The sequence below is a fragment of the Papio anubis genome, chromosome 11, assembly GCF_008728515.1.
Source record: "Papio anubis isolate 15944 chromosome 11, Panubis1.0, whole genome shotgun sequence".
In the NCBI taxonomy this organism is placed as follows: Eukaryota; Metazoa; Chordata; class Mammalia; order Primates; family Cercopithecidae; genus Papio; species Papio anubis.
Genome location: NC_044986.1, coordinates 40,191,976 through 40,206,476, shown reverse-complemented (window position 1 = coordinate 40,206,476; position 14,501 = coordinate 40,191,976). Strand labels below are relative to the sequence as shown.

The 14,501-nt window shown below is 35.0% G+C and overlaps 1 protein-coding gene across 4 annotated transcripts in view; it reads right to left on the bottom strand.

Moving 5' to 3' along the window:
* Positions 1-430: 430 nt before the first annotated feature.
* LOC101016459 (protein FRA10AC1) overlaps positions 431-14,501 on the bottom strand; it is a 34,107-nt gene continuing 20,036 nt past the window's right edge. For all 4 annotated transcript variants that reach the window (XM_009214990.1, XM_003904015.4, XM_009214992.4 and 1 more), the window contains 4 exons: positions 12,520-12,638; positions 7,397-7,435; positions 1,508-1,586; positions 431-610 (listed from right to left, as the gene is read on the bottom strand). In XM_009214990.1, the coding sequence (XP_009213254.1) occupies positions 568-610; positions 1,508-1,586; positions 7,397-7,435; positions 12,520-12,638 (280 nt within the window). In that variant the 3' untranslated portion in view covers positions 431-567. The remainder of the gene's footprint in view (positions 611-1,507; positions 1,587-7,396; positions 7,436-12,519; positions 12,639-14,501) is intronic.

Genomic DNA, 14,501 nt, shown 5'->3' with positions numbered 1-14,501 from the left:
GACATACATAATCTACTTTAATCCTAGTAATTTAAAATAACTGGCAGAACATGGTGGCTCACACCTGCAATCCTCACACTTTGAGAGGCCAGGGTGGGAGGAATGCATAAGGCCAGGAGTTTGAATACCAGTCTGGGCAACACACGAGGACTCTGTTTCTACAAAAGAAAAAAATTAAAAACAAACAAACAAATCTAGTATTGGTGGCTCTAAAAAACAGAAAAAGAAAAAATGATAAAATAAAATAATGAAGGCAAGAGAAGGTAAATAATGAAGGCAGTGCAAAAAAACCTACAAAACGCAGGAGCAATGGAAACTGTCCAGCTCTATCCTCTAGGAGCTAGATAAAACAGAATTGTAGATAAGCAATTGAAAAGATATTTAAAGGACAGGAAAGTCTTTAATTGAACTAATGAATTTCCAAAGCATCTGACATTCTGAGAGAATCTGGATTTTTATTTCCAAAGACACCACACAAGCTGTAACTTGCAGATAAAAACTTACATGGAATTTCAAATTGCATGAAGTTTAAAACTTCATGAAGTTTCACATTAAGTCTCTCTTGTCTTATAGAAACAAATCCTGAAAATACTCATCAAATTCTTCTTCCCTATTTAAAAAAAAAGCATACATATTAAGATTGATAAATAGAGTAAAAAAATTACATGATACATTATATGAGAATAAAAATAAAATAAGTCAACATATTGGCTGATTCTGCTATATATCAATATATTCCCATGATTCAGCCATCAAATAATTCTTAGTTTCTAGAATAATCATAACTATACCCAGACTGATTAAAATAAAAATATTTCATATGTTGGCACCTCTCCCTAAATGTATTACCTAAAATTTTGCTTTGAAATACTTGTGAAATGTCATTGCTTCTCTTTACTTTTTGGGCTTACTTTATAACTTCTCTGTTCATTCTCATTTTAAATTATAGTGTGCTCAAGAAGTGAATAAAAAAGAAACTTTTTAAGGAAAAATGTAAGCCTAAGATATACCGGGGAATGACTAAGGGGAATTGGGTAAATCTCCTTAGGCTGTAGTTTTTTTACTACACTGAGCATAGTAAATATATTATGTATTTGTAGCAGTAAATATTATTTTACTTTTAAAAGACCAGTGTTATAGCAGTGTAGCAATGTAGAAGTATACTTCCCATGCAAGGGGCTCCCTTGCATAGGTTTATGATAATCATAGTATGATGGAATAGGCTTCTCTGGAAGCTTAGGAAACAGCCATCTCTGAAGAAATCCAAGCAAGGACCAGAGGGTCATCTGTTAAAGTGAACTGATTAAAGATTTATTTACCAGGAGGAAGCTGGATGTGTTGGCTCTTATGACAATGGCTGGAAATAAGCTCTAATCTTACCAGGCTAGGCAGTCCTTGGCATTAAATAGATCACCATGATGTTGTATTTTTCCATTAATAAAGCCATGGTTATAGCTTCCTAAACTGATTGAAAAGGTACATATTATCTATTAATATCAGCACTTACTGTGATTTTTCATCTGTCTCTGGTAGTGGACCCTTCCAAAGTTCAGATTCTGAAGCACTTTCTTCCTCATCAGAGTTTCCTGTTCATTTAAAAGAGATGATTTTTAAAAATCTATTATACTTAAAACACATTTTGAACTATTCGCCAATAATTAACTTTTTATTTAACTCAGCTTCAACTTTTATGGCTCTCTAAAAATGGAATTCACTCTCACATGTACAATAAATTATTTTAAAACATATATAAATAGGCCAAGGGATACAAAGAGTCACAGCAAAAAGGCCAAGGATTTTAAGTCTCATGGAAATTTCTCTAAGTTACACTGAGTTAAAGTAGCAATTCCAATATTAACTCTTATAAGTGAATTTATCTCTTGCAATATAGTTGTTTCTGATCTAGTTTCTTCTTTTTCTTGGTTAACAGAAGACATGCAAGTTAAGATTTACATTTGTAGAGAACATGTTTACATTAAGATTAGCACCTTAAGAACTGAGCTAGTATGTAAGACCAGCTAGTTAAATTATTTTTAAAAAATTGTCAGACATTTTAAAGAACTAATGCTGATTACATAATGAGAGGAAGCTTGTTTCAGTGAAGAAACTGGCATTCTCACACATTGCTGGGAGTCAAATTTTGTAAACCTTCTTCTGGAGAAAAATCTGGCAATATAGATCAGTTTAAAACACATACCCTGTGACCAGCAATGCTGCTTTTAGGAATTTGATTATTTACATATATAAATAAGAACCTCTGATACATATGTACAAAGATGCACACTGTATAAGAACAACAACAAAAAAACCTAATTCCCCACCAATTAGGGATTAATGACTGGTTAAATAAATACTGTACAGTTGTTTAAAAACATTAGCATATCTGTATGTACTGCAATAGAAAAATGTCCACTCTATATCAAATTTTTAAAAAGTTACAAAAAGTATGCCTAGTATAACATATATGTTAAAAAAATACGCATATTATATACATACATGTAATTTTATATATGTATTGTAAGTTTGCAAAAGCCAACCAAATTTAGCAGTGATTATATTACCTGTGGGCCTGGAATACTTTTACTCTCTATTTTAAACATTTTCAAATTGTTTGTATTTTAAATAATGAGCACGAATTACCTTCAAAATCAGTAAAAACAATAAAGACACTTTATTTATATATAAAAATATGACAAAATAGACATGTTTCAAATAAATCACCTTTATTAGTCAACTAAAATTTTAAAAATATGGCAAAATTATCATGCAGTAACACTATAATCCACAAAGTAGTTACATTAGCAAACAATTCCTCTCCAATAATGATTATTAGTCTAAAAAAGAAGTGGCACAAATGTGGCCTGTCAATACAGAATGTCCTTTAGTTAAACACAACATAAAAGTAAAAGAGCATTGATTTGTTACGGTGGATCTAGCCTTTTACCTGTTGGACTCTGATCCTTGAATCAACATGTGTGTCTGAACTTTGCTCCTAACTGAATCTATTCTGGCACCAATTCCAGCAAAAATGGCAAAAGGGGGGAGGGCATTTTGTTTTCTAATGATCTACATACAAATGATAAAATTTTAATCTTGAAAACAAGATTCCCGGCTCAATGACAGCCATCACTGGAATGGCCAGTGTCCCAAATTGATAATGTGAAGGAAAAAAAGAATTAAAATCTCTTATTTTTATGAAAACTCACTAACATGAGATAAAGAAAGCAGAGGAAAACTAACTAGGCCTAGTAAGGTTATTACTAGTGTATTATTCTGCTAATGTTAATGATGCCAGAGAACAAAACCTACAAGGCCTTTAGAAGTGGACAGCTGTTATCTTGTTCTCTTCCAAGAGTACTTCCCACATGCCAGCTTTCTTACACCAGCTGATACCAGTCAATCAATTTTACTAAAAAATCAAGTCAGTTTAGAGTAACATTATAAAATAACTGCCTTAAAAAATACCCATTAAAAAAGTGGCCAGATATCCCTAAAGAATCAAGTCTACAAGACTGGACTAAATGACCTTTACGGTCCCTTATAACCCTATGAATCTATAGTATCCTGGTTCCCTGAGGGTTGGCAGTCACTACAAATCATTGCTATCATAACTGTTACAACCTGCCAGGGGCGGGAGGGGTGTTACTAAGGACATAACAATTGAAAGAACAGGCAACACAAAAGAATGCATCACTGTCAAATCTATTCAGTAATTATTGGTAAGTAGGGATCGGAATTTAAGTCACTGACTTTCTGAGTTGAAAGGGGAACCTGGAAGTCATTTAATCCAACACTTATCCAATGAATGAACCTCTCACTGCAACACCTCCACTAAAAAGTGCCAATTCAATTCATGCTGGAACACTCACTACTCCAGAGGCAGCCCATTTCTCCATTTCTTTTGTCAGGCAGTTCTAAGGGACAAGTTTTTCCTTAAATTAAGGCAAAAATCTGTCTTTGGGCAGTTCTGCCAACCCAGAGTCATAAAAAATAAGTCTCCTACATAGTAGAAGCCTTGCAGTAATTTCCATACACTAATTTCCATGTCTGCTTCCTCACCTCTTCCCTCCCATCCCTTCACTCTTCTCCCAGGTAAACATCTGCAGTTACTCCAACATTCTTCCTACAACATAATTTCAAGTTCTCGCAATATCTCAGTTTTTTTCTTCTTGACCTGCTTCAAGTTTTCAATGTTCCCTTTAGAGTGTGGTGCCTAAATAAATTGTACACAATTTTCCCTACATATTTTGAATAATGAGTAGGCCTGTCATCTTGGTTTTTGTGGATATTATATGGTAACTAGTAACTTGCCCTACTGAAGCAATGGCAAATGTCTCCAATAATCATGGTAACAAATGGACAGGTCAGATTTTTACAGACTTAACTTTTGATTTCATCAATTCCAGAGAACAAACACAGGATTTATATGTCTGTATTTTTCTTTTCTCCGATAACAATGATAACTACAGGTTATCAAGGACTTACTTTGTGTCAGGCACATACTTTACACATATGTTTTCTCGTTTGATTCTGATAATAATCCAACAAAGTAGGTCTCTTTATACTCATTTTACAGACAGAAGTGAAACATAGACAGATGAAATCATTTAATGTGGATCTGTACAATGCATATGCCAAATCTGGGGTATAAAGAATAGACATACAGTTGATTTCACTGATAAGCAGTTATTGATTGATGATACAGGTAAAGGGCATAGACTTTGGAATTATAAACTTCTGTTTAATCCCAGCTTTGCCACTAACTATTTGACCTTGGACACTGCTTCAATTCTCTGGTTCTTGGGCGGTCTCATGTGCAAGGTGACCACAGATAACAATACTTGAAATTTGTCAAAAGGGCAGCAAACCATCAAGTTGTACACTTTAAATATATAATTTTTAAAAACTGAGTTTCTTCATTCATTTAAAGACATTCTCTAGGTCTTGATTTTTCTCATCTACAAAATGAGGATATTATATGCATATTATTAGATGAAATGAGGTAACATATCTAAAGCACTTGTTACTGTGCCAACAGAAATTGAATTTTTCTCCATGGATTTGGTTTTAATAATCCAGAAGTCAAATGAGTTGAGAAGGTAACTGAGTATTGTCCAAATGGAAATAAAATAAATAGTAAAATGTGAGGTCTGAAATTGCCAAGACCATGTAATACAGATGACTGACTGCCTGAGAGGATATCTGGGGTTGGCATACCATAACAATGTGTATGTTTCCTGCTTACTATGGTAAATAACTTTCTGGCTGCCAAACAGCAGGTCAGCTTGAAGTGGATAATTTGCCTTTTCAAGGCCAAACTAGCTACAGGTTTCTCAGATTGGATATAGTCTTCACAGTATTCACCCTGCTTCTACTAGTAAAAATTTGACCTAGCTGAGGAGAGGTAAAAGAGCATTAAGTGCTACTTCTAGGAGGCAGGGAAGGATTCAGAGGGCAGGGGTGAAAGACAGTGGGAGGGAGAAAGCAGGCAGAAGAAATAAAAGAATAATATAAATCAGTGATTCAAGAATTTCCCCCAAAAGATTTTTTAATAATAAAAAATTAGAACTGAAAAAGGGGAATTTTTTCTATATTACATAAACATTCATACCTCTCACTGTTGGAAATGGATGAAAACTAAAATACACTTTCCCACTTTAGCCTGTGTACACCTTTGTTGAAGTATGTACCTACGATTTCATCCTGAGATAACATTGGTCCACTGATCTTATACTTGGCAGTATTTTTGAAACTGTCACTACATTTTACCTAATTTAGGAAAGGACTTCCTGATAAATTAGAATTTACATGCAGAGAAAGTGTCAGTGCTTTAAGATACTTCAAATATATTGAAAACAAAGTTGGTACAAGCAAAATAATTATAAGGAATATACTATATTCCTAAGCTAGAGGAATACCTCCATCATCTCCCTCTCCACTAAATTTTTAAACAAGAAATATCTTAAAATTTCTATTTTTTCTCAGTGCAAAATTTCTGATCATTGAATATTTAAAATTTCTTAAGAATTATACTAAACGCAAATAATGTTTATATTTGAGTTTTGGAATTTGGAATAATAATTATCAAACTTTTTTCCCTGAGTTTGCCACAATAAATCTTAAAGTCATAAAAAAATTTTTTTTCTTCATTCTTAGGTTTATAAATAACCAAGTGACCAGGTGTGGTGGTTCACACCTGCAATCCCAGCACTTTGGGAGACCAAGGCAGGCAGATCACAAGGTCAGGAGTTAGAGACCAGCCTGGCCAACATGATGAAACCCTGTCTCTACTAAAAATACAAAAATTAGCTGGGCGTGGTGACGGGTGCCTGCAGTCCCAGCTACTCGGGAGGCTGAGGCAGAAGAATCACTTGAACCTGGGAAGCGGAGGTTGCAGTCAGCCGAGATCGTGCCACTGCACTCCAGCCTGGGTGACAGAGCAAGACTCCGTCTCCAAAATCATAAAAGAAAATAATCAAGTAAGCCTAGAAATCTCAAGTTTCTAAATTTCTATGAAATAAGTCTAGAGAGTATAAAATGAATTAGATATGCTATTGAACTACACCTTATTATTAGGCCTTGAGCCTACTACAAGTCTTTAAAAAATTCAACACTGTATTACTGTTTAGATTCAAAGCTATTGTTTGTTACGACACAAATGGATGTACCCTTTTATAAACCCAGAGAAGACTCTTCTCTCAAAACTGCCAGGAAAAAGCTGAATACTCTAGGAGTTCTCATTATTATCTTATGGGTACAATTCATCTTTCTACTGCTGGTTTCGCTCTTAGGTTTGGTTGTTAGGAAGAACACTGACAAATCTGTGATCTATCTTTGCAATTATGCAGGACTTTTTGGAATACAATTGTGTGTATAACTGTAGCTTTACATTGCTATTCTACCTTATTTTTCCATTATTCTGACTTTTTTAACCTTAAAAAAATGTATTGTGTATGTTTTTATAAGTCATCGTGAATACTTTTTGGAATATTTCAGGGAAAAAAATTATAAAATTTGCAGTAAATACTCAACGAAATCCAATCTGTTTTGATCCAAACTAGGGAAAACCATAGGACTAATTTAAATCCATTTCAACTTCATCCCTTTATCTTTCTTCCTTCACATTTTATAATATGAAATTGAAAGATATATCCATTGTATTTACTGGAAAAAATTTTAATGCTCTCTATACTTAAAATAAGAAACTTCTTAACACCCTTAATTGGGGAATAAATCCTATACACCTTTGGCCTTTTTTCTACAGTTTTTCTCATGTATAAAAATAATTAACAAAAACAAAAAATAATTCACATCAGAGCAAGATACAATTCATGGGAAATCTAAATTGCAAATACCTCAAATGCATATTTTTATTAAATAAATACTTGTTACTTACTCTTTAGAGAATCTTCTGATTTCTTTGAAGATGAATGTCCTGAAAAGGAAACATCATTGATTTATTAAGTATCATCCTGTAGTAGTGCAATCATTGTAGCTGTAACCAGAATTCTTAGCAATATTCTAGTTTGCTTATAGTCTTACAGATAAGCACTTCACTGTTTTCTAATCTTTCATGTTCCTTAGTCTTATCTCCCTAATTAAAATGTTGCATTCTTTTAGGCAGGGATCATATCTTATGTTCTCATTGGTCTGTAATAGCCAGCACAAAACTTAAAAAATAATGAATACCTGCAAAAAAAAAATCTCATATTGCTAAAAAGAAAACCTCACAGATTAGCTGCAATATAAGTAATAATTTATTATCTATAGAGATGTTCAACATTTGAAAGCAGTTTACAAATAAATACTTGCTTTTTATAGTATCTTTTCTAAAGTCATACGCAGATGAGCATTAGTTCTCAGTAACTGATAAGAACACATACAATTACGTCATAAAACAAAAATTCTCAGCTCTACAATGGTCATCCAGTGACAGAAACAGAGAGAGAAAGGCACTAAAGATCTATCAGTGTAATTTTTTAAAAAATCACCATAGGCCGGGCGCGGTGGCTCAAGCCTGTAATCCCAGCACTTTGGGAGGCCGAGACGGGTGGATCATGAGGTCAGGAGATCGAGACCATCCTGGCTAACAGGGTGAAACCCCGTCTCTACTAAAAAATACAAAAAACTAGCCGGGCGAGTTGGCGGGCGCCTGTAGTCCCAGCTACTTGGGAGGCTGAGGCAGGAGAATGGCGTAAACCCGGGAGGCAGTGAGCTGAGATCCGGCCACTGCACTCCAGCCTGGGTGACAGAGCGAGACTCCATCTCAAAAAAAAAAAAAAAAAAAAAAAATCACCATGATACAGAGCTTCCTGCAATAAGACCTCAGGGAAAGTATTTCTGAAGGATGATAAAATAAAAAAGGGCAGGTGACAGATAGACAGTAACAATTCCTCCAATGTTCCTGGATAGGAGGCCTCATAACCCAAAGTTTTTGGCCCCTTTAGACCAGGTGAAGAGTATAAGAACTACAGGGTAAGGAAATAGGAAATGTATTCTTTCCTGTCATCCTCTAATGAGGAACATGATACCTGCTTCCCAATATCCAAAGGTCTACAGGTAAAAAAGACGTTAGGCTTAATTTGGAGGCCCAAGGACATAATTAGAACCAAAGGGAGGAAGCTATAGATTTGGGCTGAATGTTAAGAGAAACATGCTAGCAATTACAACTACCTGAAAAGGTAAAGCATTATTTTTGGTAGTAGTGGGTTCCTTTTCCCTGGAAATGTTGAACCAACGCAGAACAATCACATGATACACAGCAGTGCCTCTCAAACTTTAGTGCATATGATTCGCCCTGGGAACTTGTTAGTAGATCTGGAAGGGTTTGAGATTGTGAGTTGCTAACAAGTTCCCAAATGCTGCCCAGAGGACCATACTTTGAAAAGCAAAACTAAAGAATATCCTTTCGGTCGTGATTCCAGAACTGATCTCTGAAGTTCCTTTGACTTTGAGAAAATGTGGTTGAATTCACTGATTCACTCACTTACATTTATTGAATGCCTACTATGGGAGCAAGCACTATCAGGAATTAGAGATAACAAAGTAAACATGTCACATAGTCCCTTCCCTTACAGAAAATAAACAAATTATTCCAAGGATATTATGTATTTCTAAAGGAGAAGTGAGAGGTATTATTGGAATATGTAAGAGGAACATCAGCTTATTTGGAGAAGTGAGGTGAAAGGGTGCCAGGAAGGGCCTTTCCAAGGAACTGAGCTAAGCTGAAACCTGAAGGATAAGGTAGCTTTTGGGAAAGGGGTGATGGTGAGACAGATAAGATTCTGAACATTTTGCCAAGACAGTCTACCTCAATATCTTGTTCTCCCCATACCTGCTAAAGCGGACTGGTCCTTAAAGTCAGTTATTGATTTTTCTTACTTTTTCTCTCTATCCATTCATTCAACTACCTAGTTCATCCATCTATTACCTATTTAACATTTTCTAAGACAGTAACCTAAAGCTATGAGAGTTGATGGGATTACACTGGGAGTACAGAGAGAAACTAGAGAAATCTAGGTAAGAGCACCGAGGAACTCTAACAGCCAAATGTAAGACTGAGAAGGAACTTCAGTTAAAAGCAGCTAAGGAGGTTGGGTGTGGTGACTCATGCTGGTAATCCCAGCACTTTGGGAGGCCAAGGTGAGAGAACTGCTTGAGGTCAGGAGTTTGAGACCAGTCTGGGAAACAGCAAGACCCTGTCTATGCAAAAACAAAAAACAAAAATTAGCTGAGTGTAGTAATGTGGGCCTGTAGTCCCAGTTACTTGGGAGACTGAGAAAGGAGGATCACTTGGGCCTCAGAAGTTAAGCCTGCAGTAAGCCAAGATTATGCCACTGTATTCCAGCACTCCAGCCTGGGGCCTGGATGCCAGAACAAGACTCTGTCTTCCAAAAAAAAAAAAAAAAAGCTTCAGCTAAGGGGAGGCCAGCAAGATAGAAATAAAACTAAAGGAAGTTGTTTTGAGGCATGCCAACAGTCCGAACGCAGCTGAGATGTTAAGCATTTATTAATTACTCTTCAAGTCTGGTCCAAATTAAGGTGGTCTGGCAAGAAAGAATCAAATCAATGATAAAGCTAATTCTAGATGATCCCAGATAAGGTATAAAAGAGTTCCACATGGTTTTCCTAAAAGTTTGCTAAAATTTTGTTATTTTCTGTTATATACCATAGAAGTTGGGGGTAAAAAGCTGTATTTCTAGAGACTTTGCTTTCAAAGGCACTCTAAATAGAGAATACATAGGAAAGAGATGTCTCAATTCCACCTGGCTTTGGCCTTCTATCCCTGAAGAATCTTCAAAGTCTTTTACTCTCTCACTATTACTTATGTTGAACATGAGCCAGTGGGGTGCCAGGGATATAGCAATGAACAAAGTAGGAAGAATCTCTGCCTCTTTTTGGCTTTTACATCGTCATATGTGTAATAATGGAAAGTGTCAGGAGCCATGACAGCATTACATATGAGAGTCCTAATTTAGATTCAAGGTGGGGGATGAAATCAGGAAAGGATCGGAAAAGACATTTAAAAGCTTAGACCTGAAGGATGAGCTGGGATAGAACTGAGGGTTTTAGGAAGAGAAGATGCAGCATCCATGTAACCCCTAAAATTGAAAGAGGCTTGACATTTTGCAGAAACTGAAAGGCTACATGGGGGGAGTATGAACGTGAGGTATGGAGTGGTGAGAAACAAGCCTTGTATGGTACACAAGTTCTGGATCCCACAGAACCTTTTAGCTTTGTCCAGGATTTTGGTTATCAGCCTAAAAACAACAGGAAATAACTGATTTATGGAGAATGGATTAAGAGGAGGGAAGGTGGAATGGCAGGACAGAGGCAGAACCCGTAAGGAGAATATAACAGTAGCCTATAAGAGAAAATATAGAGGTTTGTAGTAGGGTGGAGAGAACTTCAGAAATACATCCTCTGGGGGTAAAATTCACAGGACTTGGTGACAAATTAAACATAAATAATAAGGTGAAAGAAAGTATCAAGGATAATCCCCAGATTTCTGATATTAGTTTTTAGGTCAACATAGGTGTCATCTACTGATGGAACACTAAAGGAGAAACGTCTATAAGGAAGATCACATGCATATCTATGCATAATATGAAGGGTCCAATCCCAGCCCTGAATCTTAGTATTCATCTACCTCATCTATTTTGATTGTACTGAGTAACATTTTATAAAGTAGAGACTAGTTCTTTCATTTGGAATATGCAGTGATTAACATGGTATCACAGTTGTGATAAGAATAAACATATAATACAATGAGGGCAACAAATTTCTTAAGTGACATATTAAATATTTTACTAGCATATAAGGATAAATAACTTTTTAAGACTCAAAAGATACTTTTAACATTTATTGGTTAAAATTTACCTTAGAGGGGAAAATAATTAACATAGAGACAAAAAGGCATTCTGCTACAAATGCCATCTCTCAATAAGCAATAAAATGACAATATCTTCCTCTCACCATCTATCAATTTTACGAAGACTAAAGCTTGGTGACACCATATACTTGAAGCTATGGGAGTAGACAGTATCACAAGGGCATGTAGATTTAAACTCTGCTACATAATGAATATATCATGATGTGCAAGAAGAAGTAAATGCTTCTAAGAATGCAACATATCTAATGATCTTCATAGCTGGAGTAAGAGAGCCCTCTCCTGTCCAAATATTGTATTAACATTGGCTTGAATCTAATTCAATTACCTATCTAGATTAAGTATGATTCACTATAAATTACAGCTGATTTGACTCTACTTTATTATGGACAAAAAAAGCAACTAGAAGTAACCTTCGTAATAGCTAATATGTGCCAAGTACTATGCAAACTGCTTAATGAATTATCTCATTTCAACTTCTGAACAATTCTAAAAGGAATCATGACCATTTTATGCATAAAGAAATTGAGTCTTAGAGAGCTTAAGGACTGCTGAGGAAAAAGCAGGCAGTTCTAAGTATATGTGCACAGCACTATGCTAGGTTCTGAGAACACAGATACATGACAATCTTTCTCATTTCTAGAACCTCATAAACTAGTGAAAAAATCACACAGGCCATTATAAATAAAATCAGTATTATAATTTTATATTGATTTATAGATTACAGACCGTTTAAAGGCACTGATCAAAGTGCCTTTCACATTCTCATTTGAGTTTCCACAACAAGCTTGACCAGCATGAGATATTCACCTCACCCCTATACACATAAGAGAAATAAAGCAGTTCAGTGACTTATCTAAAGTAACAAGTCTGTAGGTGACAAAGCCAGGAATTAGAAAACTGTTGGCAATATTATACAATCTGCCAAAAATGAACTAAAATTAATTTAGAGGAGTTCTTAAAACTCCTGTAAGTCACTTTAAGTTCATATCTAAATTCTCAGTAAGTTTCCTCTCAATTACCATAAGATGAAATTCTAACTGCATTCACCAATTAGATGAATGAAATACGGCAGATTATATTTCATGCTCACAAATGTGAGTAGATGCTTTATCTTAATTTCCTTTTACCTTTATCTTTTTTCTTGGAGGCCTCTTCTGCAGAAGATAATCTGGATTTTTTACGTGATGACTCTCCACAATCTGTTTTGGTTTTATCTTTTCTTTTTTTTGACTTGATTTCTTTTCTCCTTTATGTTAAACAATATAAAATTAAAGTTAACTTTTCCAACTGACCTTTTCAAAAATAAAAACCATCATATGAACAAAAAACCAAAATCAGTTAAAATACTTATTTTTTAAATGTGATTTATATAATAAGGAATGTTAAGTGAGTCTGTAAATATTTTAGGCTAGTATATTAATTAAAACTATTCTGTAAGACAATAAAGTCTTAACACTGAGACAAATAATTATTTTCTATAAGTTCTGTATACAACCATAGTAAATACAAATTATAATTGTATTTGTTTTCTTCTTTCTATATTCTATCACTTAGCCTTTTAAAATGAAATTACAAAAACAAATCTCATTTCTCTTCACATAATCCATATCCATCTACATGTTAAAAAAGCACAAATAAGGTGAAACTGCTGAACAGCTCTAAGCCACCAGTAAATAGAAATTTCTTCTCTTAAGAATAAAGGAATATAGTAAAAGCATAATGGAATGAAAACGGAAAGGGCTTATTGTTAATTCATATATCAACATCAGGCCACTTATAATTTATACTCTTATTGTTGCAGTTTTATCTCTTCTAGGCCAGGTTTACAAGGTTGGCAAGCAATTACTTAATTTTAATAGGTTAAAAAAAGAAATACTAAATGGGAAAAGGTGATAATGCTGAAATTGGGACTGGCAAGGAGGATAGAGACAAAGGTAAAGATTACTTTCAAAAAACTTGTTCAGTAGATTTTCCAAGTTAAAGTACATATACCAAATGCTATAATAGTATTTAATGCAGTCACCACTTTTGCCTATTTCATAAGAATCATTTCCATTTTGAAATGAAGTTCAAAAGTCAAGGTCAAAACAAATCTCTGGTTCCTTTCAATATCACTGATAGGAAGGGGAAATAAAGGTTTAGGCTATTCCAGTAACCAAAAAAAGTTCCAGCTCGGTGTGGAGGCTTATGCCTATCATCCCAGCACTTTGGGCGGCTGAGGCAGAACTGCTTGAGTCCAGGAGTTTGAGACCAGCATGGGCAACATAGGGAAACACCATCTCTACAAAAACTTTAAAAAAAATTATCCAGGTGTGGTGATGTACACCTGTAGTCTCAGCAATTCTGGAGGCTGAGATGGAAGGATCACTTGAGCTCAGGAGGCTGAGGCTGCAATGAGCCATGATCACACCACTGTGCTTCAGCCCAGCCAATAGAGTGAGACCTTGTCTCAAAAAAATAAAGAATAATGAAAATAATAAAAATAATTCTGCTAATTTTAAGAATTAAAAATATTATTTAACATTTATTTTTAACAGCTAAAGTACTATATAGGCACATTTATGACAAAGCTATTATTTTTTGACAACCCATGTGATTGAAAAAAAAGAAACCTATTCTAAAATTAATATGCTTAAGTATACATTTTATAAAGTTGCAAAAGTTGAACTAATTTAACTGTTATTCAGGGCATAAAACCTGACCATCACAAAGGCAAGTTGCAAAGAATCAGTCTGAACATCTTTAATGCCAGGTACTGTGGCAAGCAATTTACATGCACTTTCATTTATTCCCCACAATAGCCTGAGTAGCCTCATTTTTACAGGTGATAAAATTAAGTCTTACAGAGGTTAAGCAGTTTGTCCAAGAGGAAGCCTAGTAAGTGGAGAAGCTGAGATTAAAAACGCAGGTCTGATTTCAAACCCCATCACTGCAGGTCACTGGTATTCCCACACATTCAATGTGGCAGATACAGTAAAGCTCATTCAATAAAAGCCTGATTTTAACTTTTTTTTCTTTTCTTTTTTTTTGAGACAGAGTTTCGCTCTGTTGCTAGGCTGGAATGCAGTGGCTCAATCTCGGCTCACTGCAACCTCCGCCTCCCAGGTTC